The 22,254-nt window shown below is 36.5% G+C and overlaps 1 protein-coding gene across 1 annotated transcript in view; it reads right to left on the bottom strand.

The window, feature by feature from the left end:
- The window catches only part of LOC111147227 (ankyrin repeat and IBR domain containing 1), a 152,187-nt gene that overhangs the window by 23,469 nt on the left and 106,464 nt on the right, over positions 1-22,254 (bottom strand). The window contains exons 8-10 of the mRNA XM_022503121.1: positions 21,703-21,847; positions 19,855-20,021; positions 5,480-5,568 (exon numbers count right to left, since the gene is read on the bottom strand). Of these exons, the coding sequence (XP_022358829.1) occupies positions 5,480-5,568; positions 19,855-20,021; positions 21,703-21,847 (401 nt within the window). The remainder of the gene's footprint in view (positions 1-5,479; positions 5,569-19,854; positions 20,022-21,702; positions 21,848-22,254) is intronic.

Genomic DNA, 22,254 nt, shown 5'->3' with positions numbered 1-22,254 from the left:
AGAATTTTCAGTTAATTTGGTGGAGAACAGGAGTTTCAGGAGGAACTTACTATGCTTATGGCTAATCAGGTCAAGCTGTGGAGGTAATGCCATTTAGAGAGGGTACTGCTTTAAAACCTAATCATTAAGTACAATGTCTAATTTTTTTTTTTTTCTAAAGTACTGGCCTGTCTCCATCCTTTAGCATCAACATTATTTTTAGCTCAGAGGCTCTAACATATTCTTATGACCTTTATTGTCCATTGTTATAATAAATAAAGCACAAAGCCATTAAAACAAAGCAGCTTGTGTGACTTGCAACATAACAGTTTTTTCTCCCACCCTCAGAGAGAATGCTAGTTCCTAATTGCATTCTAGAGGACTATATAAAGTAAATCGTGTTCAGGAAATAACTATTGCTATTATTACTATTTTTTACCATTATTAAGACAAAAACTTGTACTGGAAAAAATGCCTTTCTTTCTAGTTCTCTGAACACGGTCATTTCACACATCTGCCTTTTATATACACTTTGCTTCATACCTGCATTACCCTATCTCCCCCTTCAGTCTACCTGGTGAGTTTTCTTCATGCTTACTGAGTTCCAGCCTCTTGCCATGACTTCAGTTACATGTCTATTGTATCCTGATCTTTCTTCAGTAATCTAGTGTGCTTATGTCTCTTTGTAAGAAATATTAAGTTCATTTAATCAAGTATTAGAGCATAACAATCTAAGATCTACTAAGAGTCAATATGTATGTAAAAAAGTTGATTTTATTTATTATTGATTGATTGATTGATTTAGAGTAAAGCGACAGAAGTTTATTAAACAAGGATACAGAAAACGCTCTTAGGAGTGAGAAGCATCCTGACAGCGTTGCCCAAAACAAAGTTGATTTTAAAAGACTGACTTCTTAAGAAGACTATTTGAATTCCACTCAATAACCATTTATCACGTACTATGGAAAAACTGGTCTCAAAATTTTTATAAATTACCACTGTTTCACAGAAAATATAATCACTCCCTCTTTTTGTCTGACTAGGCATAAAAGAGGCAGTTTCAGTGCTGAAAAATAGTATTTGAATCTTTACATGGAACTCTTTGAACAAATCTTAGTATATTTTACAACAATATTTTACAATTTTTTCTCATTAATTAGATTTTGTCACTCATTTTGAGTCTCATAATTCAAAGACTTTGGAAAACTAGGCATAAAGTAGAAAATGATCTTATGAATTGACAAGTTCAGTTGAAAATGCTTATGCCGGGCGCCTGGGTGGCTCAGTGGGTTAAGCCGCTGCCTTCAGCTCAGGTCATGATCCCAGGGTCCTGGGATCGAGTCCTGCATCGGGCTCTCTGCTCAGCAGGGAGCCTGCTTCCCTTCCTCTCTCTCTGCCTGCCTCTCTGCCTACTTGTGATCTCTGTCTGTCAAATAAATAAATAAAATCTTAAAAAAAAAAAAAAGAAAGAAAATGCTTATGCCAAAAATATATATGTAACCATGACCCAAATTAATATGTAAATAATACAGCATTAAATCATACTTTTCTTTCTTAGAATATTATTTTTTTGTATTTAATGATGAGTTCTGCTTAAGACTTGCAGTTGGCCTAGTATTACTTGCTTTAAGCCTCATCCTAAATTTCATAAACTTAAGGGGCCATTAGTAGCAGTCAGCTGATCATCACACTTCTGTGTGGAAGACAATGAGAAAACTCCTAGGTTTTTCTCAGCAACTGGGAACTTTCTCTGTAGTCTTGGCTTTGGTCCTTCTTTGGTAGACAACTTTTGAGTTGTTCTCAGTCTCTTATCTTCTATTCAATTTTCTCAAGTTCCTCTGTCTTTCTGAATTAAAACCCCATTTGGGACTCTTTGAGGAAATCTTGTTTTTCATTTGAGGTCTCCCTGTCTCTGGCCACCAGAAGTAACTGTGTATACACCATATATACCATTTTCTAGTTCTTCTATTTCTCTTCTGTCCTCATTATCAGGATCATGGCCATATGTAAGGATATTTTGTCACAGTTTTAGTGATCATCTGTACTTACTAGCCAGTTCATCCTCTTTCTTTTGCCCTAGTAAAAACTTATTCGTGGGTATGAAACAAATGATCAATTTTACAATGGTAAGATAAGTAAAAACACCTGTTTCAAAATGTTTGCTTTAGGGCGCCTGGGTGGCTCAGTGAGTTAAGCCTCTGCCTTTGGCTCAGGTCATGGTCCCAGGGTCCCTGGATCAAGCCCTGCATTGGGCTCTCTGCTCAGCAGGGAGCCTGCTTCCTCTCTCTCTCTGCCTGCCTCTCTGCCTACTTGTGATCTCTCTTTTTCTGTCAAATAAATAAATAAATAAAAATCTTAAAAAAAAGTTTGCCTCATATCTTAAATTGGACACTTACGGCCATTTTCTGCTCAAGAATTAATAAACCATATATTGTATTTTGTATATTGTATATTGTATTTCTGGTGGTGAGTTAACACTCTAGGCAGTTGGTCAGTACATGAGATTTATAACTTAATATATTAACTGCATCATCTTAACTCTCCTGTGTATACCTCTCTTCTCCTGTCTGCATTGTCCCTGTCTTGTTCAAACCCTCATTATCCTCTCACCTGGACATTCTGAAGTGTTTTAAGAAACAACATTCTTACTTGTCTCTCAACAGTCTCTACTCATCACCCACACTTTCACCTGAATAAGTCAGCACCTTCAATTCTTACTCTCCTACTCAGAACTGCTTTTCAGTGTCTCAGGATGAAGTCAGACCTCCCAGCAGCCCAGAGAAACCCGCCCTGTCCTGACACCTGATTGGGACATCTGCCTATGCGGTCTCATCTCACAGTGCACTTCCCTTTGTGCTGGTTGTACTACAGGATCTGCATCCCTGAACATGCCATGCTATTTCACAGGTCTCCTTCACCTGAAGCCCAAATGCCCTTCCTGTTACAGTCTATGTGAAAAACATCGATCAGCTTTCAAGATGGGGCTTGTGCACCAATTCTTTCACAATGATTTTCCTTACCCTCTCATGAGAAGGCAGATGAGAGAAAGATGAGAGAAAACTCTTCTTCTCTTTGATCTCTCCCCTCCCTCAACAATATACTACGGGTATGCTGTTCTTTCACAGTATTAGTAATACTTCTTTTTCTTAGTTTTGTATATCGTTGTCTTCATCTCTAAAATGTAAACTTCAAGAATGTAGACAGCACCTTATTTCCATATTCTAATATAAAGTAGCACTCAATAAATGTTACATAAATAACACAGAGACCACTTAAATGCAACAAGTTATTCCTAAGTTTTCTCAGCATCTCTTCTGAGCTGCAGACAAGCACTCCTAAAATCCCACTGCACAACTCCACATATATGTCCTACAAGTACATCAAAGTTCACAATGTCCACAACAAATAATTGATTTTTCCCCAAAAGTTACTCTCATATCTGCATTTCCTACATTGGCCAATCATTCATCCTTTGACTCAAAACTAAAAATTCACCTCCATATTTTGATCTTTCTGTCCTTCAGTCTCACCCGCCCAGTCATCGGTTATCTTCATAAAAATCCTCAGACAAGGCCACTTTCCTACTTAAAAAAATGCACCAGATAGCTTATTCTGTTAATAAGATTAACTTTAGACAATTTGGCAAAAATCCTCAAAATCTGGCAACACCTGCCTTTCCAGCCTCATCTCTTGCAATTTCTCCCATGGACCTTAATGTTGAGCTTCATATAAAGGTATAAAGAAATGTAGGTAGGTGAGTGATAGCCAACCATATCTAATAGAAATATAGATATTTCTTGGTGCCAGAAGCAAAAAAAGAAAGCAAAATCCAATGGTCTTGTCATGTTTAAAGGTGTTGCAGGGTAATAGTATTAATCTGTTTATGGAACTCGCACATATACACAGACCCATACATATGAGAACAGGGAAAATGTGTGGGTGTCAGGGGAGCAATGGCAAGCTATATCTGGCATTCAAGAGACAATGCACCTGGGGAACAAGAACAATCCATACCGGTGTTTTTAATTTGGGAAGTTCCTAGCACACAGCAGGCACTCAAAAAAATATTTGTTGGTTGAATGAGGAATGTACAGGGCAAGAATATTTAATCAGGTCTCCCTACAAAATATCCTAAGATTATCCATTTTCTTTTGCTTCTGGATAAGGGACATAAGCCTTCTCATCATGTGAAAGGAATCCCCCTCATTATCAATTAATAAACTGATATTTTGGTTTACATAGTATTCTATTCTTCATGGATTTGAATAACCCTGAGTCAGTGTACAAAATGAATCTCGTGAATATAAAATGCTAATGACCAGTTCTTGGGCAATGGTATATTGCCTGATATAGTACAAGCCTGTAGGGTCTCAGAGCTGTCAGCCAGGCTCTCCCAGCATCACTTGAGCTGCTGACAGGAATACCTACCACACCCCTGCCTCTGCAGGTACGCTAAAACCCAATTCCTATCTCACTGCCTTCAGGAAGATTCTATGACACCCCCCTGCCCAACCTGATTTAGTCCTCCTGTTTTCCCAATCTGACTTAGTTTTCTTGTTTTTGTACTGTTACCTCTACCCAACTATATTAGTTATCGTATGATATGGTAATGATCTGATGGCTTCCCTTCTGTTTATGTACTTTCTGAAGGCTGGCATCATCATCACGTGCTTTGTTCACATTAAGTGCAGAATCACTGAGTGGAGTCTTAATCCTGATTTGTTATACCACAAACTAACTCCATTATACAAAAGGGAAAAAATGAAATTAATTTTTATATTATTTTGGAAGAAAACAGCTGTCATAAAACACTCCAGGGGGTGAAAAATAATTGCAAAGCAGATATATTTACTTGTTAAATGCAGGAATTGCTATTAGAAAGGCTAATTAAAACCCATTGTTTCCAGGCACATGCCCTGTCCCTGATGTCACTCAATCTAATCTAAGTATTAATTACTTCATCTACAAAATGGGATTACTAACACCAATTTCATAGCATTTCTGTAGAATATATATAGTAAAAAGAGTTAGACATGCTATTTAAAGTAAGTAAATCTACAGAGCCACACAATGCCAATGCCAAGAAATTAACTTATCATCCACTGGAAGTTTCTAGGGAAGTAAGACGCTTCCTCTCATTACAGTTTATACATTTCTTCCCTTGAGGTACAAAAAGGCTAGTTGGTCCACCCCAGGATAAAGGGCAGTGGTTGTGGGAGAAGGGCTTCAATGTGACCTGTGTTTACCCTGTTTATCTTAACTTAAAACAGTCAGTTAGAAACATGGAACCTGTCTGTGATTCCCCAGTGAAAAACCTTGTGATGTCCAAAAGAGTGTTAGTTAGAGGTGTAACGTTAAACTGGAGAGCTATAGCATTAATGAACTTGAAAACTTACTTAATGAAGACTTTAAGTAATAGGGCCACATTATCTTTTGAATGCTGTTAGAACATATATATAGTATAATATAATATAGTATAGCTATCTAAGATTCCCCTTACGTTCTTCTGGTTTCATTTCAGTTATTTTTTGTAGCCAATTTTTCCATGTTTGGCAGTCACAAGGCTCATGTGCTTCGCCAAGGCACTCCCTAAGGAGGAAAACATAGAAGAGGCAATTAAAAAAAACTCTTTATCAACATCAAGGTGAAAAAACAGATGGAAATTTTAAGGTTAAGAAAACTGACGCACAGTGACCAGGGAGAGAAGCACGTCAATAGAGGAACTGAAAATGTGATTCCAGAGCTTGATATCACCAGGTCCAATTTGTTTTTTTAATCAATACGTTCATTTACACATTGTTAAAACATTCAAAATAGATTACCTAATATCTGTAATTTACTTTTGCATGCCAGAAGAGCCATAAGATATTTTGTCAGTTAGGGTCTGTCTTCACTATACTTTAAATTCTTGTACTCAATGTCTGTTCTCTGGGCAAGCAGCCTTGCCGCCACTCAGGAACTTGTTAAATGTGCCGAAGAGCAGGCCCATCAAGACTGACTAATTAGAATCTACATGTTATCAAACTTACCCCATGATGCTTCTGCATTTTAAAGTTTGAAAAACACTACTTTACATCACATTCTTTAAAAAAATTTTTTTAAATTTATATTCTATTTAGTTAACATACGGCGTATTATTAGTTTCAGGGGTAGAATTTAGTGATTCATCAGTTGCTTACAACACCCAGTGCTCATTACTTCAAGTTCCCTCTTTAATGCCCATCTTCCAGTTACGCCATCTCACCGCCACTCCCCTCCAGCAACACTGTTTGTTCCCTACAGTTAAGAGTCTCTTATAGTTTGCCTCTTTCTGTTTTTATCTTATTTTATTCTTCCTTCCCTTCCCCTATGTTCATCTTTTTGTTTCTTAAATTATGAGTGAAATCATATGGTATTTGTCTTTCTCTGATTTATTTTCCTTACCATAATACCCTCTAGTTTCCACATTGTTGCAAATGGCAAGATTTCATTCTTTTTGATGGCTAAGTAATACTCCATGGTAGAAATGTACTACCTTTCTTTAATCCATTCATCTGTCAATGGACATCTGGGCTCTTTCCCGTTTGACTATTGTGGACACTGTTGTTATAAACAATGGGGTGTAGGTGCCTCTTCAGATCACTATGTTTGTATCCTTTGTGTAAATACCTAATAGTGCAATTGCTGGGTCTTTGGGTAGATCTATTTTCAACTCTTTTTTTTTTAAGATTTTATTTATTTGACAGAGAGAGAAATCATAAGTAGACAGAGAGGCAGGCAGAGGGAGAGGGGGAAGCAGGTTCCCTGCTGAGCAGAGCCCGATGCAGCGCTCGATCTCAGGACCCTGAGATCATGACCTGAGCCGAAGGCAGAGGCTTAATCCACTGAGCCACCCAGGCGCCCCTATTTCCAACTTTTTGAGGAACCTCCATGCTGCCTTCCAGAGTGGCTGTACCAGCTTGCATTCCCACCAACACTGTAAGAGGGTTCCCCTTTCTCTGCATTCTCACCAACATCTGCCATTTCCTGAGTTGTTAATTTTAGCCATTCTGACTAGTGTGAAGTGGTATCTCATTGATTTGTATTTCCCTGAGTGATGTTGAGCATTTTTCATGTGTTTATTGCTCATCTGTATGTCTTTGGAGAAATGTCTGTTCATGTCTTCTAACCATTTCTTCACTGCATTTTTGTTTTGTTTTTTTGGTATTGAGTTCAATAAATTCTTTATAGAGCTTGGATATTAGTCCTTTATCTGATATTTCATTTGCAAGTATCTTCTCCCATTCTGTAGGCTGTCTTTTAGTTTTGTTGATTATTTACTTTGCTGTGCAAAAGCTTTTTATCCTGATGAAATTCCAATAGTTCATTTTTACTTTTGTTCCCCTTGCCTTTGGAGACGTGCCTAGCAAGAGGTTGCTGAGGCTGAGGTCAAAGAGGTTGCTGTCTCTATTCTCCTCTAGGATTTCAATGGATTCCTGTCTCACATTTAGGTCTTTCATCCATTTTAAATTTGTTTTTGTGTATGCTGTAAGAAAGTGGTCCAGTTTTCATCTTTCTGCACGTGGCTATCCAATCTCCCCAACACCATTTGTTGGAAAGCTTGAAATCCAAAACTGTGATGTCACCAGATTTGGTTTGCTTTTTCAAAATTCCTTTGGCTATTCGAGGTCTTTTTTCTGATTCCATACATATTTTAGGATTGTTTGTTCCAGCTCTGTGAAAAATGCTGGTGGTATTTTGATAGGGATTGCACTGAATGTGTAGACTGCTTTGGATAGCACGGGTATTTTAACAATATTTTTTCTTCTAATCCATGGGCATGGAATGTTTTTCCATTTCTGTGTGTCTTCCTCAACTTCTTTCATGAGTATTCTATAGTTTTCCGAGTACAGATCCTTTGCCTCTTTGGTTAGATTTATTCTTAGGTATCTTATGGTTTTTGGTGCAGTTGCAAATGGGATTCCTTGGTTTCTCTTCCTGCTATTTCACTGTTATTGTATAGGAATACAAGAGGCTTCTGTGTGTTGATTTTATAACCTGCAACTTTGCTGAATTCCTATATCAGTTCTAGCAACTTTTCTGGGGTCTTTTGGGTTTTCTACATAAAGTATCATGTCGTCTGTGAAGAGTGAAAGTTTGACTTCTTTGTTGGATGCCTTTTATTTCTTTTTGTTGTCTGCTGAGGCTAGGATTTCCACTATGATGATGAACAACAGTGGTGAGAGTGGACATCCTTGTCATGTTCCTAATCTTTTTTTTTTTTTTAATTTTTAAAAAAGATTTTATTTATTCATTTGACAGAGAGAGAGATCACAAGTAGGCGGAGAGGCAGGCAGAGAGAGAAAGGGGGAAGCAGGCTCCCCACCGAGCAGACAGCCCGATGAGAGGCTCGATCCCAGGATCCTGGGATTATGACCTGAGCCGAAGACAGAGGCTTTAACCCACTGAGCCACCCAGGCGCCCCCATGTTCCTGATCTTAGGGGAAAAGTTCTTTCTTCCCTCTGAGGATGATACTTGCTGTGGGTCTTTCTTATATGGCTTTTATGATGTTGAAGAATGTTCCCTCTTTCCCTACATGGTTCCCTACAATGTTCCCTCTTTTCCTACATCCTCTCAAGCAAGAATGCTATACTTTGTCAAAAGCTTTTGGTCATATGATTTAAATGGTTCTTATCCTTTCTTTTAGGACTATGGTACATCACACTGATTGATTGTGGATGTTGAACCACCCCTGCAGCCCAGGAATAAATCCCACTTGGTTGTGGTGAATAGTCCTTTTAATGTACTGTTGGACCATACTAGCTAGTATCTTGGTGAGAATTTCTGCATCCATGTTCATCAGGAATTTTGATCATAATTCTCCTTTTTAGGAGGGTCTTTGTCTGGTTTTGGGATCAAGGTAATTATGGCCTCAGAGAATGGGTTTGGAAGTTTTCCTTCCATTTCTATTTTTTGGAACAGCTTCAGAAGAATAGGTATTAATTCTTATTTAAATGTTTGGTAGAATTCCCCTGGGAAGCCATCCAGCCTTGGACTCTTGTTTGTTGGAAGATTTTTGATTATGGATTCAATTTCTTTGCTGGTTTGTTCATGTTTTCTATTTACTCCTCTTTCAGTTGTGGTAGATTATGTTTCTAGGAATGTATTAATTTCTTCTGGATTGCCTAATTTATTGGCATATAATTGCTCATATTATTCTCTTATATTGTTGGTATTTCTGCAGCACTGGTTGTGATCTCTCCTTTTTCACTCACAATTTTATTTATTTGGGTCCTTTCTCTTTTCTTTTTGATAAGTCTGGCCAGGGGTTTATCAATCTTATTAATTCTTTCAAAGAATTAGCTCCTAGTTTTGTTGATCTGTTCTTTTTTTTTTTTTTTTTTTTTAAATTTCTGTATCATTGATTTCTCCTCTAATCTTATTTCTCTTCTCTTGCTACATTTAGGCTTTATTTGTTGTTCTTTTCCCAGCTCCTTTAGGTGTAAGGTTAGGTTGTATATTTGAGTCTTTTCTTACTTCTTGAGGAAGGCCCGTATTGCTATATTCTTCCCTCTTACGGTTGCCTTTGCTGCATCCCAAAAATTCTGAACTGTTGTGTTTTCACTTTCATTTGCTTTCACATTTTTAAAAAATTCTTCAATTTCCTGGTTGTCCCATTCATTCTTTAGTGGAATGTTCTTTAATCTCCATGTATTTGGGTCCCTTCCAAATTTTTCCTTGTGGTTGAGTTCAAGTTTCATAGCATTGTGGTTTGAAAACAGGCATAGTATGATTTCAATCTTTTTGTGCTGGTTGAGACCTGATTTATGACCCAAAATGTGATCTATTCTGGAGAGTGCTCCATGTGCACTTGAAAGCATGTGCATTCTGCTGCTTTAGGGTGAAATGCTCTGAATATATCTGTTAAGTCCATCTGGTCCAGTGTGTCATTCAAAGCCCTTATTTCCTTGCTCATCTTCTGCTTAGATGGATCTGTCCACTGCTGTGTGTGGGGTGCTAAAGTCCCCTACTATTATTGTATTATTATCAACGAGTCTCTGTTATTAATTGATTTATATATTTGGCTGCTCCCAAGTTAAGGGCGTAAATATTTAAAGTTGTTAGACCTTCTTGTTGAATAGACCTCTTTATTATGATATAATGTCCTTTTCATCTCTTATTACAGTCTTTGGTTTAAAATCTAGTTTGAGTGATATAAGGATGCCTACTCTACCTTTCTTTTGATTACATCACATTCTTTTTGTTACCTCACCTTAAAATCTCCAAGTAACAGGATAATCTAACTTACTTTTGAGTTTGCTGAATCCCAATTTTCTGTTTCACTGGAATTTGGCAAGATTTAAATAAGAAACATATCAATTTATCATTTGTAACTTGTTTTTACATTCTTCTATAGCTATATAAAAATCAAACATTAAAAAGCACTAAGGCATTTACAAATTACTTATTTTAATTCAATATGATGGTATATTCTATAGTACAAAGGAAATTTTACAGTAAATAACAAAATATCATTTTGAGGGGGAGTAAAACCAATCTGTAGGTTCCATCATCATCATCATCACCATCATGATGTGTTATTTTAAACAAAGATCATATTTGCAAAATTTAAGTCTGTTAAGACACCCTGCTAATGAAGTTAAGTCTTACAAACTAAGAAGCAACATTTTACTATATTAAGAATGTAACATGGTACCCGGGTGGCTCAGTGGGTTAAGAATCTGCCTTTGGCTCAGGTCATGATTTTGGGGTCCTGGGATCAAGCCCTCTGTAGGGCTCCCTGCTCAGTAGAAGTCTGCTTCTCCCTCTCCCCCCAAACTTGTTCCTCTCTCCCTTATATTCCCTCTCTCTCTCTCTGTGTCAAATAAATAAATAAATAAATAATTTAATAAATAAAATATTTTAAAAATTTAAAAAAAAATTTTTAAAAACTTTTTTTTTTAAATATTTTTTATTTATTTGACAGAGAGAAATCACAACCAGACAGAGAGGCAGGAGGAAGCAGGCTCCCTGCAGAGCAGAGAGCCCGATGCGGGGCTCGATCCCAGGACCCCGAGATCATGACCTGAGCTGAACACAGAGGCCCTAACCCACTGAGCCACCCAGGCGCTCCAAAAAATTTTAAAAAAACTTTAAAAAAATCTTAACAATTTTACTTCAAACCCATTAAAACAGCTACTATTAGAAAACTGGAGGACAAGTGTTGGGAACATATGGAGAAACTGGAACCCTTATGCAGTGCTGGTAGGAATCTAAAATGATGCAGTTGCTATGGAAAACAGTTTGGTAGTTCCTCAAAATATAAAACACAGAATTATTACATGATCTATTAATTCCACTCCTAGGGATATGCCTAAAAGAACTGAAATCAATGACTAAAAACCTTCTCACCCATGTTCAAAACAGTATTATTCACAATAGCCAGAATATGGTTAACAACCCATGTGTCCATCAACAAATGAGCAGATAAATAAAATGTGGCATATACACACACAATGGAATATTAGTAGGCCATAAAAAGGAATGAAATTCTGATTTATGTTACAAAATGGATGAATCTTGAGACATTATGCTATGTGTAATAAGACACAAAAGGAAAAATATCATATGGTTCCACTTACATCAGAGACCCAGAACAGGGTATTTACAGAGACAGAAAGTAGAATTGTGGTTACCAGTGGCTAAGGGGTTAAGGGAGGATGGGGAGTCATTGCTGAATGGTTAGTTTCTGTCTGGTATGAGGTAAAAGTTCTGTAAATGGATAGGAAATGGTTGCACACATTAGGAATGTACTTAATACCACTGAATTATATACTTAAAATGTTTTGAAGAAAAAAAACACCAATTATCTTGAAACAGTAATTTGTTTGCTTCAATTCCTGACATTACTGAATTTGGCATTTGGGAAATTTTTTCCATAACTGCTGTTTTATAATGTTTCTTAGTAACTCAGTGGTAACTTAATAGTCATTCAAAAAATACTGAGTTGATTACAAATGGAAGTTAAAAAAATGGAAGTATATTACATTTGCTTTAGTACACATTAAAATAAGCTCTGCTTCTCAGAAATGGAAGGGATATCTGTGAAAACTGTTAATTTTATTTGGCACATATACTAGCTTACACCAGAGTAAAAAATATGCCACAGATCTAGGAATAGTGTTTCCATATGGTGCTTGAGAATACCTGTAGGAATACAGAATCTAGATTTCTCATGACTTATTAAAAAAAAAAAATTGGGTGTAAAACAGACTTCTATATCTGCAGTATCTAAAACAAATAAAGTCAATGAAATAAAATATTTCCATTAATTTTAAGAGTTTTCCCCCTGAAGATTAAACATATTGAATATTTTTTTACCTACTAGAATCAATACCTATATGACTGGCTCTGGTGTTAGGACATTTTCTGACAGAACTGAGAAAATACTCAGAGGGAGAGGCAGTGGAGAGGAAAGGCCAGTTTTTCAAATGGAGTCTGAAAAATAAATGCTATTTCTTCAAAAGAGCATAATTGCTTATTGGTATGCTTGGTCTCTGAGTCTGCGTTGCATTACACAGCAAAAGATTTTCTTTTCCAGAACCTCATAGGAGGAAACACAGACCTGCTGCTTCCTTAGGTGCTAGCCCAATTAGCAGGATCACTTCTGAATGTTCTAATTCGATGGCCGTTTCCAATGCAATGCTAAGAGTGGGTATAAAAAGGAGAGGCTTTTTACATAAAAAAGAAGTTAGACCAATGACTATAAATTTAAAAAGGGAGCTAGAGGTTGCCTCTTAAAACTAAGGTATTTGGGAAAATAAGCCCAACTACTTTAAAGTATGGTAATAACAATGCTACCAGACATTATGTGATTGATAATCTGAATTATGTCACGTGCAGGGAGAGATGTTATTCTGAGACAAGTAGTAAAGAGATTGGAATGTAATTTCTTAACAAAGTTTTAACTAAGACACAGATGACTGGTGACAAGTATTCTGACAGACCTGGTGCTTGTCGAGACTGCACCTCAAAATGTCACTAAAAACAAGGAAACTGGAAGAAGAATTTTGCCACACAGTCCACTGAAATTTAGACACACCAATAGAATGGGTTCACTAAGAGAAAAAGTGCTTGTTATAAAGGAAAAAAAAAAAGACTGTCTAATATAAAATCCTTAACTAAGGATGTTAACTAATGGTTAACTAATATCAAAAGATTAAAGAAAGGCTCTTTCCTTGAAAATTTGTGAATATGCACAATCATTGGCAGGAATATACAGTGGCTCCAAAGGATTCTGGAAAAGGAAAAATCTTCTATTGAAGTTTCATAATCTGATGGGAAATTCCCACCAAGAAGTTGACAATTTCTGCATCACTGGGTATTTACTCCGAAGATACAAATATAATGATCCAAAGGGGCATCCGCACCCCAATGTTTACAGCAGCAATGTTCACAATAGCCAAACTATGGAAAGAACCCAGATGTCCATAAACAGATGAATAGATAAAGAAGATGTAGTGTGTATATACACACATACATGTGCATACACATACATACATAATGGACTACTACTCAGCCATCAAAAAAATGAAATCTTGCCATTTGCAACGATGTGATGGAACTAGAGGATATTATGCTAAGTAAAAAAGTCAAACAGAGAAAGGCAATTATCACTCAGATGTGGAATTTAAGAAACAAAACAGGATTATAGGGGAAGTGGAAAAAAATAAAACAAGACGAAATCAGAGAGGGAGAAAAACCATAAGAGACTCTCAATCATAGGAAACAAACAGGGTTGCTTGAGGGCAGGGGTGTAGGGAATGGAGTAACTGGATGATGGACATTAAAGAGGGCACATGATGTAACGAATCCTGGGTATTATGTAAGACTGAACCATTACTAACTTCCTTCTATCTTTGAAACTAATAATACATTATATGTTAATTAATTGGATTAAAAAAACAAGTAGGTGGGAAATTTATTATAAAATGTTATAAAATATTTTGAAAACATGATCAAAACACTTCATTTATGCAAGCTTTTAATTAAAAATTTTTTTTCTTGGGGTGCCTGAGTGGCTCAGTCAGTTTAGTGTTTGCCTTTGGCTGCCTTTTGGCATTCCAGGGTCCTGAGATTGAGCCCCACATTGGGCTCTCTGCTCAGCAGGGAGCCTGCTTCTCCCCCAACTTCTGCTCTCTTTCTCTAACAAAGAATTAAAATCTTAAACAAGTTTTTTTTTTTCCTTTCCAAATTTTTGGGATAAATTTGACATGTAAGGGGCGCCTGGGTGGCTCAGTGGGTTAAAGCCTCTGCCTTCGGCTCGGGTCATGATCTCAGGGTCCTGGGATCGAGCCCCGCATCGGGCTCTCTGCTCCGCTGGGAGCCTGCTTCCTCCTCTCTCTCTGCCTGCCTCTCTGCCTACTTGTGATTTCTCTCTAATAAATAAAATCTTTAAAAAAAAAAAAAAAAAAAAAAAAATTTGACATGTAACACTGTGTGAATTTAAAGTATACAGTGTGCCACTTCGATATATTTATGCACTGTAATATGATTGCTGTTGTAACAATTTTTATCACATTACATGTTTCTAGTTCAGTAAAAAAAAAAAAGGTAACACCTCCCTCTTAAAAAAAAGTTGACAATTTCAGTTCACTGCCATTTTAGAACTTTATTAATGACCTGTCCTGTGTAAGTAAATTCTTATGATTCTCCTTTAGACAACCTTCTCCCTTAATTAACAAGTTAACTAAAAATTACAATTTAAAAAAACTAATATCTTTGGGGTGCCTGGGTGGCTCAGTAAGTTAAGCATCCAACTCTTAATTTTGCTCAGGTCATGATCTCAGGTTTGTGAGACTCGGCCCCACATTGGATTCCATACTAGGTATGAAACCTGCTTAAAATTCTCTTCCTTTCTCTGTCCCACCCCCCACCTCTCTTTCTCTCTCTCTAAACAAACAATAACTAATATTTTTGAAAATATCAGTCAATGTTGTAATTCCTTACACGCACCAACTCATTTAATCCACATAACAATTCTTTGAAATTGCTACTATTATCCCCCTTTTACATGCATGGAGAGGCTCAGTACTCTGCTAAAGGTCACACAGATAGCAAGCCGATGAGCTGAGATTTGAATTCAAATAGTTTGGCTTTGGAAATAGTACATTTTGTGCTGACTGCATCAGTTACAAAGGCTTCAACTATATTACTGTATTATAAGGGAGGATGCTTGTTTATCATCAAGTCACACAGTTAGTTAGTGGCAGTTAAGTCTCAAATGTAGGCCCTGTGTCTTCAATAAATGTCAATCACCTGCTCCCCTGAAACTTGATACAATTGAACTTTCAACAGTATTTATTTAGGTGAGCATGATACTTTGTATAGAGTAGACATGATATTTAAACAGGGTCTTATGATCAGTTTCTATCAAATAAATATCATGTTTCATTTCTGGGCCTCGGACAAGTAGGGGAGTAAGTTCTGCTTGTTGGCAGGACTCTGATACACAAATGGTTAAATATTGCCAGTCTGGAAACATTGTTTTCCAGAACCAGAGCTATTAAGCTAAGGAACTGAGATTCTAATTTTACAAGACAAGATGAGACTCAACTGTTGGGGCCCACAAAGAACAACAACATTTATTTTGCCCAGAGGACTCCTAAAGAGTCCACTGTCTGTGAATTCTGTGGGGGAGATGAAGCACGAAACTATGCTTTAACTCAATCAAGATTCATGATCCTAATAGGAAAGTAGACTTTATCAAAATCCTTTCTGTGGATATTGGAGGAAAACAGAACAAGCTGATGATAGTATTAATGCACTAATATACATTCACTTGTAAAATTTCCCGAAATACCTGACAAGCCTGCGCACTGTATTCTGATTCACTGGAAACTTCAGTGGACTAGAAACCTGATGGCTGGGATTTCTTATCAGTTGTATCTCTATAATCCAAATCTTACTGGGTTCAATTTGTTTCATGGTTTTTTTATAGGTTTCTTTGCATAGTTCACTAAATAAATGTTCCACAGCTAGTTGATACATTAAAAACCACACAGTACTGTTTTTAGAATATTCATGCCAGTCAATTTTATTGAATAACTCTAAAATACATTTGACTGCCTACGGATTTAGAAGACATGAATTCCATTTAAGTTTCTCCATTTCCAGGGGCAATGCTTGTGACTGAAGGGACTGGGGATACTCTGAGGTAACAGAGGAGGGAAATGGCCACTATACCTAAGTTTAAATTTGAGTTCCTCTCTTCATAGATCAGAATTTGGGTGCTATTAAGTATTTCTGACAACAAATCTTTATTTTATTTTATATTTTTAAAAAGATTTTATTTATTTTTTAGAGACAGAAAGAGAGCACAAACAGGGGGAGGGGCAGAAGGAGAGGGACAAGCAGACTCCGCGCAGAGTGCAGAGCCTGATGTGGGACTTGATCCCAGTATCCTGAGATCATGACCTGGGCTAAAATCAAGAGTTGAATGCTTAAATGCCTGAGCCACCCAGGTGCCCCTGAGAGCAAATCTTTAAGGAGTTGCCTCAGAGAAGAAACACTTGGAGTTTGCTCAGAGGGCACAGAAGTTACATAGTAGCATATTCTATTTAATAAAAACAGAGGGGAGATGGTCACTGGCTCACGTTATGAACACTGTCCAGGGGTAATATAGTCAAATCAGACAAAATATAATTATATAGGCTAGGGGGAGAAAGCATTCTAGGTTCAGTTAATAATGGCAAAGAAGTGGTGGGTGAAAACAAGTTACAAAAGAGAGGGCTAAACTGTGGTGGGAAGGGAAATGTCTACTCCTACCTTTCCTCTTATCAATAAATATGCTTAGTTATATCCAGGCACACATCCCTTGGGGATGGCTCTCAACTCATTCTGTCACACGCAGCTCTTAAAAAAAAGGAGCTATTATTGCCTTCTCTTGTGGTTTTTGTAATCATCTTTAGAGAAAATTTCTGAGTTTTCTGGGGAAAGAAAGAAGCAAAACCCAGAATCATATGCCTTTATTTTATAAAGATATCTCTTATAAAGCTTCCTTTTACATACAGCAGATTTTGCCTCTTTTTGAAATAGTAGATAAAGGCAGTAGAACTCTTAGAATTTTTTTTTTTTAATTTTTAGAAATTTCTCCTTATAGGTAAAGCTCTTATACTACATGAATAAGAGTAGGAAGGTAAGAATGTAAAAACAGAGACTGCAAATTAATGCCTAGAGAGGTGAAGCAGGCAATGTAAATCCTAGAATAGGATTTAGAATTGGAATTGTTACATCCAGAAAATGATTCTATTTGCTACCCTCTCTACCACCCTCACGAATAGGAGAAAGAGTAAATAATTACCAAATGTGACCCTGAATCCATGTGGCCATTCACAGGTCCCCTGAACCAGGATAAAATTCAACAGAGGGCCTGTGGTCTTGGTATATGGTCGCAAATGAATCTTGACTATAACCAATCCAGTATTTTGGGATGTGAGAAAGAATAAGTGAATATATTTTCTCCAAACACTGGTCTAGAAATGTACATTTATAGCATGATAATATATATTTATAGGTTGATTCATATAGCTTTTAGAGCTTAATCTATATTGGTAGGTTTTTCCACTAGTTTTGTCATGTTTAGTCAAACCAAACTTATTACTTGCGACATACTCAAAAAGTGAAAGCTCATCTGTAGTAAAAACTGGTAAAGCCAGACCACAGAAACCACATAGCTTAATAAGACAATGCTAATCACAGGTTCTTCTTTTCCCTTCAAAACTTTATTATTCTCTGATCTTAGCAAATGTTCTCTTCTCCTTACTTCTAAGTGTTTTTACTAATTTATATTTTCCATTTCTTTAAATAAAGATTTTATTTATTTACTTGAGAGAGCAAGACAGAGACAGAGTGTAAGGGAGAGAGAGTGCACAAGCGGGGGATGGGTGTGGAGGGCAGATCTGGTCACATAGACTCCTCACTGAGTGTGGAGCCTATGACACAGGACTCCATTCCAAGACCCTGAGGTCATGACATGAGAGGAGGTCAGTTGTTTAGCCCACTGAGCTACCTAGGCACCTCTGCTTAGTATCATTTTAGATGCACAGGGTATACATAGTGGGGTGCCTTAGGGCACATGAGCTTAAATTTTTGAAGAAACTCCACACTATCTCAAAGAGGAAGCTCCTTTATTTATTTTTTAACTTCAGTATTCTTATGTTATAGTAAAGTGAGTTCATATTCATCTAAGGACTATTTATTTATGAACAATTAAGCTCATGTGTATTCATTCACTCACTTGTACTTCTGAGCTAGATCCTGACCTCTTCTGGTGAGGCACTGAGGTTAGAGTTAAGAACCAATCAGTAAACAGTAAAACATGTAAAACTAAAAATTATGAATTTGTCTTGTAAATGTTTTGAAAAATTACTATAAGGCACGTGGATATAACCTCTTACTCAATATTCTGTTGCTATTTTACTTGCTGGGACTGATTTAGTCATCATAGTAGTCAGTATGATTTTCACTTCATCAATCAGTTCATTTAAGCACCTAGCACAGGAGTCTAGCAAACTTCTTCTGTAAAGAACCAAATGGTAAATATTTGGGCAGTTTTGTAGGCCATATGGTTTCTGTCGGAACTACATAATGTTGCCATGGCCTGAAAGCAGCCACAGAAAATAAACTGGCACAAATGGGTATGGCTGTATTCCAATAAAAACTGGTGGGAACAGTAGTTTTCTGACACCTGACCTAGAGAGTTCACTGCTATACATAGACCGGCAATTCAAGAAATATTTTTAGCTTATGATAATGATGATGAGGGCAAGAAATAGACCTTTCAGGATAGGATTATTTCTACAACTATGCCTTTTTAGTATAGCAGTGCTATAATTTGACTTTGGTTTCTGATAAGTAAGTAAGTAGAGTCTTATATCCATCTAAAGTATACCCTTGCATATGTGATAAATCTGGAAATGAGAGAAAAGGAGAACAAATACTATTCTTTTTCTGATCATTTAATTACCTAAAAAAAACCCCAACAGTTAATTATTGAATCTACTCTGAATAAAGCAGAATGCTGATAGACATAGAGTTAAAAAACACAAGCCATACAAACTGATTCTTAACTAGGACTGTGCATTAGAACCACCTACAAGCTTCTTTTTGGGGGCCCCACTCCAAAACCTAGTACATGAAAAATTTAACTTGGGGCCTACGATGAAAATTTGGGAAAATGGGTCTTAGTTAATTCTAGGCATCCACGGTTAAGAATCACTGCTAGAGTTGGGCCGTCTGGGTGGCTCAGTGGGTTAAAGCCTCTGCCTTCAGCTCAGGTCATGATTCCAGGGACCTAGGATCTAGCCCTGCATCGGGCTCTCTGCTCAGCAGGGCGCCTCCTTCTCTCTCTCTGCCTATTTGTGATCTCTGTCAGATAAATAAATAAAATCTTAAAAAAAAAAAAAAGTATCACTGCTAGAGTCTTCAATTTTAAGAAAAAATTTAAGTTCTAAACATGTTCTAGTCTATTCTCAGCAATTTGTTACTAGAATTTAAGTGTATGGGTTCTAGAATCAGAGCTTGGTTCTAATCCCATGTCTGCCATTTCTTAGCTGCATATCCCTGGGCAACTTCTTTATGCCTGAGTTTCTTTATCTGTAAAATGGGTGTAATAACAATAATGAACTCATAGCACTATTGGGAGAATTCAATATATGAAAATATCTGGCATAATGCTTGGTACACATCAAGCACAAAATAAATATAAATTATGACTATTCATCACATCACATATTTTTTAAATTAATAAGAATGATATCAAATACACTACACTCTAAAGACTAATTCTGTTTAAAAGTCTCTTTAAAAGCTGTTAGAAAGGGGATTAGGCTGATTCCAACTTCTCTTATACTGACCAGCAGAAGAGGTGTCCTTTTCCACAGTCCACAGCAGGAGCTCTGAGCAAGGGAAAGCTGAGTGTATCAGACCCAGATGTATTTGACCCTTGTTTTGTAAGTCTGACTGCTCTTTCACAACCTGGAGTAGGACACCATTTAATGGCAGGATTATTTTCAACGAAGGCCTGTTGAAAGAGCAATAATAAAACACAACAGAAATATATTAACTCTTAATTCTTAGAGCATATCTCATGTCAATTTACTTTAGAGGGAAAAAAGGGGGAACTAAAAAACAAGGAGTAATCAGTTTCAAGAGATACTTAAAAATAGTACCAAAGAGTATGGAACTTAGTAAGAAGGAAAAAAGACATAATTACCTTAGAAACAATGTGACTTTTTAAATTTATGTTTTCTTTAATCTAAAAACCAGGTAATGATGATCAAGTAAAAATGCAATTATTCACACAGAAAATACATAATTTAAAAATGTTTTCTCATACAATCTGCTGCTGAGGTAGAGTTAAGAACCAATCAGTAATTATTTTCTGATGGAAAATAATTATATGAGTATTAGTTGTATTAGTACTGTAAATTTCTAAATGATACCCCAGTAATACATAAAAATCCAGATTATGATGCTTTGTTATGAAACAGCAGGACATCTTTTTGAAAAGTCCATATGTCATAGGTTTAGACTACAAAAAATTTGCACAATTTTTTTCTTTATTTAGAGAGAAGGAGCGAGCGTGCATGACTATAGGGGAGGAGGGGCAAAAGGAGAGGGAGAAAGAAAATCTTAAGCAGATTTCCCGCTGTGCACAGAGCCTGACGTGGGGCTCAATCTCACGACTTGGAGATCATGACCTGAGCTGAAATCAAGAGTCGGACACTTAACTGACTGAGCCACCCAGGCACCCCCAAAATATAATTTTTAGACCACACAAGAAAGTAACTTGCATACTTCTGGACAATTCTTAAATGAAAATAAATATGGGAAAAAAAGAAACATTATAATTCATTATATGAAACTATTCTTTGAAAAAACCCCATTCCAAGTTGATAATCTTTATTTCTGAATATTTACATTTAGAAGTCTAAAATAGGTCTTTTGGAAAACTGAAAAATAGGTACTATTTACTCTGAATACTGTCTTGATCAGTTACAAAAGTCCAACAGGCAAATGAGTAAATAGTTTTGAATAAGTTTGTTTGTTGTTTGGTAAATTACTACTACAATTTTTTACTTTAATTTTATCTATCATAACTATAAAATAATGCTTTAGGGTGAATGGGTAGTCAGTCAGTTCTAAGTACCCAAATCTTGGTTTTGGCTCAGGTCATGATCTCAGAGTTGTGAGATCAAGCCCCATGTTGGGCTCTGTGCTGAGCGTGGAACCTGCTTGGGATTCTCTCTCCCTCTTTCTCTGCCCCTCTCCCTACTCACATGTACATGTGCATGCGTTCTCTAAAACAAACAAACAAATAATAAATAAATAAATAAAATTGCTCTTAAAAGGCAGGGGGGCGCCTGACTGGCTCAATCAGTTAAGTATCTATGTCTTGGGCTTGAGTCATGGTGTTGGGGGTCCCTCCTCAGTGGGGAATCTGCTTCTCCCTCTCCCTCTGCCCCTCCTCTTGCTCTTGCAAACGTGTTCTCTCTTTCTCTCTCAAATAAATAAAATCTTTAAAAAAAATGCTTTTGCTTAAAACTTTAATTAATGCCACCATTCTTTCATGCAGTTTTTCTGGGAGACAAAATCAGAGTCCATTATTTTATGTGTTTTTAAAAATAAAACAAAAAAATTAAATAAAATCTGTTATGCAGGTTTCATAAAATGAAAATGAAATCGGATAACTGGCAGCATACCTTAATATCAAACTGTAGATATCGTTTGTCCATCTCCTTAGAAACTACACTTTCTATGATATCCACAGGCACAAGTTGGAAGCAATCATATGCAGGGCAGAAAATGTTGTGAGCTTCACCCTCTTGAATTTTCAGATTCAAAAACCTATTAAAATTATCAATTGATAGAAAAAAGGGAAGAATATAATTTATTTGCAAATTCCATGAATTTTTTCTTTATGCTAAATTTTCTGTTAGAGTATAAGTAAAGTAATACCAATGAACAAAGGATGAAATATCAGTTGTAATGCACTGATTTATATAATTCAAAACATTATTTATTGAACACTTACTACCTGCCCAAGCATTCATTCACTTATACACACATATATGAATATATATACTTGTATTTATGTTTTTTATATATGTTTTCACAGTGCTCTTCTTTTACTTTATCCTTTCTAGAAATCTGAAACAGTATCCAAGTTTCAGAAATGAGTGGTTTAGGAAGGTCATATTCAATTCTCGATATTCTATACCTTTAAAAAAAAGGGAGCAATTATACAGAATCAA

The sequence above is a fragment of the Enhydra lutris genome, unplaced genomic scaffold (assembly GCF_002288905.1).
Source record: "Enhydra lutris kenyoni isolate GAN:26980312 unplaced genomic scaffold, ASM228890v2 scaffoldscaffold16, whole genome shotgun sequence".
Taxonomy (NCBI): Eukaryota; Metazoa; Chordata; class Mammalia; order Carnivora; family Mustelidae; genus Enhydra; species Enhydra lutris.
Note: the sequence above shows the minus strand (reverse complement) of the source record. Positions and strands in the feature narration are given on the sequence as shown.